The sequence below is a fragment of the Arachis stenosperma genome, chromosome 9 (genome assembly GCF_014773155.1).
Source record: "Arachis stenosperma cultivar V10309 chromosome 9, arast.V10309.gnm1.PFL2, whole genome shotgun sequence".
Taxonomy (NCBI): Eukaryota; Viridiplantae; Streptophyta; class Magnoliopsida; order Fabales; family Fabaceae; genus Arachis; species Arachis stenosperma.
The window spans coordinates 116,234,519-116,237,375 of NC_080385.1; the positions used below are offsets into that span (position 1 = coordinate 116,234,519).

Genomic DNA, 2,857 nt, shown 5'->3' on the forward strand with positions numbered 1-2,857 from the left:
TAGGCAAGCTAACGATCCATACTCTAAAACCTATAACTCTGGTTGGAGGAACCACCCAAACTTTGGGTAGGGAAACCAACAAAACCAAGGGCAAGACCACAGACCACACAATCCTAACCAGTACAACAACTCCACCCATCAAAACTCTAACCAAAAACCATACCATACCACACAAAACACTTATTCACATCCACCATACCAAAGCTACAACAACCACTATCAACACCCTAATTTCAATGAACCCTCACCACATGATGATGGCAGAATGGCTAGGATAGAGGCTATGCTTGCAAACTTTTGTAAGGAAGTTGAAGACATAAAGAAATTCAAGGAGGAAGTAGTATCCAATCGGCAAAATCAAGATACTGCCACTCAGAAGCTTGAAGCACAAGTTGGATATTTATCTAAACAAGCCCCTAGTTACAATTCTAATGGTGCCACCAGGACAACTTCCAGAGAAGAATGCAAAGCTATTACCCTCAGAAGTGGAAGAGAATTGGAGGAGAAATCAAGGGAGACTAAAGAGGAGGAAACAGGGGATAGTTCAACTGACAAGGAAGAAGCACAAACACCAAAGGCTCCTTACCCTCAACGCTTAATGAAGAATGCAAAGGACAGTAAATTTTCCAAATTTTTGGAGATTTTTAAGAAACTTCAGATCAACATTCCCTTTGCTGAAGCATTAGAGCAAATGCCACTCTATGCTAAGTTTCTGAAGGAATTGATGACCAAGAAGAGAAGTTGGAGGAATAATGAAACTGTGATACTGACTGAGGAATGTAGTGCTATTATCCAACATAAGCTACCTCAAAAATTGAAGGACCCAGAAAGCTTCCAAATCCCCTGCATCATAGGGGAAATAACAGTCGAAAAAGCCTTATGTGACTTGGGAGCTAGTATAAATCTGATGTCCTTAACTATGATGAAAAGAATGAAGATTGAGAAAGCCAAACCAACAAGAATGGCCCTCCAATTGGCAGATCGGTCATTCAAGTTCCCTCATAGAATATAGTAGAAGATTTGTTGATGAAAGTAGGAGACTTCATTTTTCCTGCTGATTTTGTGTTGTTGGACATGGAAGAAGAAGCTAAGGCCTCTATAATCTTGGGAAGGCCATTTTTAGCCACTGCTGGGGCCATCATTGATGTCCAAAAGGGTGAACTTACCCTTAGGCTACATGAAGAGAAGATGGTGTTCAATGTATTAAAGGCTATGAGCTATCCACCAGAGTCACTAGGAGAGTGTATGAGGCTGGACGTAGTGGAAGCTATAGTGCAAGAGACCCTTGAAGAAGCACTTGGAAAATTGACAGAGGGTGACTCCATGTTGAATATTGAAGTTGTTGAGGTCGACTCAGCAGAAATGTCTCTTCCAAGCACATTGGAGGAGAGGAAAAAGGAGAAAGAAGCACCCAAACTGGAGCTGAAAGTACTGCCTCCTACTCTCAAGTATGCATACTTGGGGAGTGATGGAAGTTACCTAATAATCATCAATTCTGCCCTTTGTCAAGAATAGGAAGAGGAATTAATCAAGGTGTTGCAAAAGCACCAAGATGCCATTGGATGGACCCTTGCTGACTTAAAAGGGATAAGCTCATCCCTATGCATGCATAAGATCTTGCTGGAAGATGACACCAAACCCTCCATTCAAGCCCAAAGAAGATTGAATCCTATCTTGAAGGAAGTGGTTCAAAAAGAGGTGATGAAGCTATAGCAGGCAAGTGTGATCGATCCCATTTTAGATAGCCCATGGGTGAGCCCTGTCCATGTAGTTCCAAAAAAAAGAAAGCATCATTGTTGTACCCAATGAGAAAAATGAACTCATTCCTACAAGGGCTGTCACAGGATGGAGGATGTGCATTGATTACAGAAAGCTTAATGAAGCTACACGAAAATATCACTTCCCACTCCCTTTTATGGACCAGATACTAGAAAGGCTGGCAGGACATGCATATTACTGCTTTTTGGATGGCTATTCAGGATATAATCAAATAGTGGTTGATCCAAGAGACCAGGAGAAAACATCTTTCACTTGTCCATATGGAGTCTTTGCGTACAGGCGCATGCCATTTGGGCTATGTAATGCACCTGCAACTTTTCAACGTTGCATGTTATCCATCTTCTTAGACATGAAAGAAAAATTCATTGAAGTCTTTATGGATGACTTCTCAATATTTTGAGATTCCTTCCCTAATTGCCTAAATCACCTTGCCCTTGTATTGAAAGATGCCAAGAAACCAATTTGGTTTTGAACTGGGAGAAACGCCATTTTATGGTGACAGAAGGAATTGTCCATGGTCATAAAATTTTAGAAAAAGGCAAAGAAGTGGACAAAGCTAAGGTGGAATTAATTGAGAAATTACCTCCACCTAGTAATGTCAAGGCAATTAGGAGTTTTTTGGGCCATGCTGGTTTCTACAGAAGGTTTATCAGAGATTTTTCCAAAATTGCAAAGCCTTTGAGCAACCTATTAGTCTCTGATATACCTTTTGTATTTGATCAAAAATGCACAATAGCATTTGAAACACTAAAGAGAGAGCTTTCCTCAGCACCTATCATTGCCCCACCTGATTGGAATTTGCCTTTTAAACTGATGTGTGATGCATCAGACCTTGCTGTGGGGGCAGTGCTTGGATAGAGGAAAGGCTATTTAGTGCATGTCATATATTATGCCAGCAAGGTTTTGAATGAAACTCAAAAGAATTATACCACTACTGAGAAAGAATTACTGGCCATAGTGTTTGCATTTGACAAGTTTAGATCATATCTCATTGGATTTAAAGTTATTGTTTTTACTGATCATGCAGCACTAAAGTATTTAGTTGCAAAACAAGAGTCAAAACCAAGACTGATAAGGT

At 40.3% G+C, this 2,857-nt stretch overlaps 1 protein-coding gene across 1 annotated transcript; it reads left to right on the forward strand.

The window, feature by feature from the left end:
* The first annotated feature begins 265 nt into the window (after positions 1–265).
* On the forward strand, positions 266–1,012 carry LOC130949834 (uncharacterized). Its single transcript, XM_057878452.1, has one exon. The coding sequence runs from the start codon at positions 266–268 to the stop codon at positions 1,010–1,012; it is 747 nt and encodes a 248-aa protein (XP_057734435.1).
* The last annotated feature ends 1,845 nt before the right edge of the window (positions 1,013–2,857 follow it).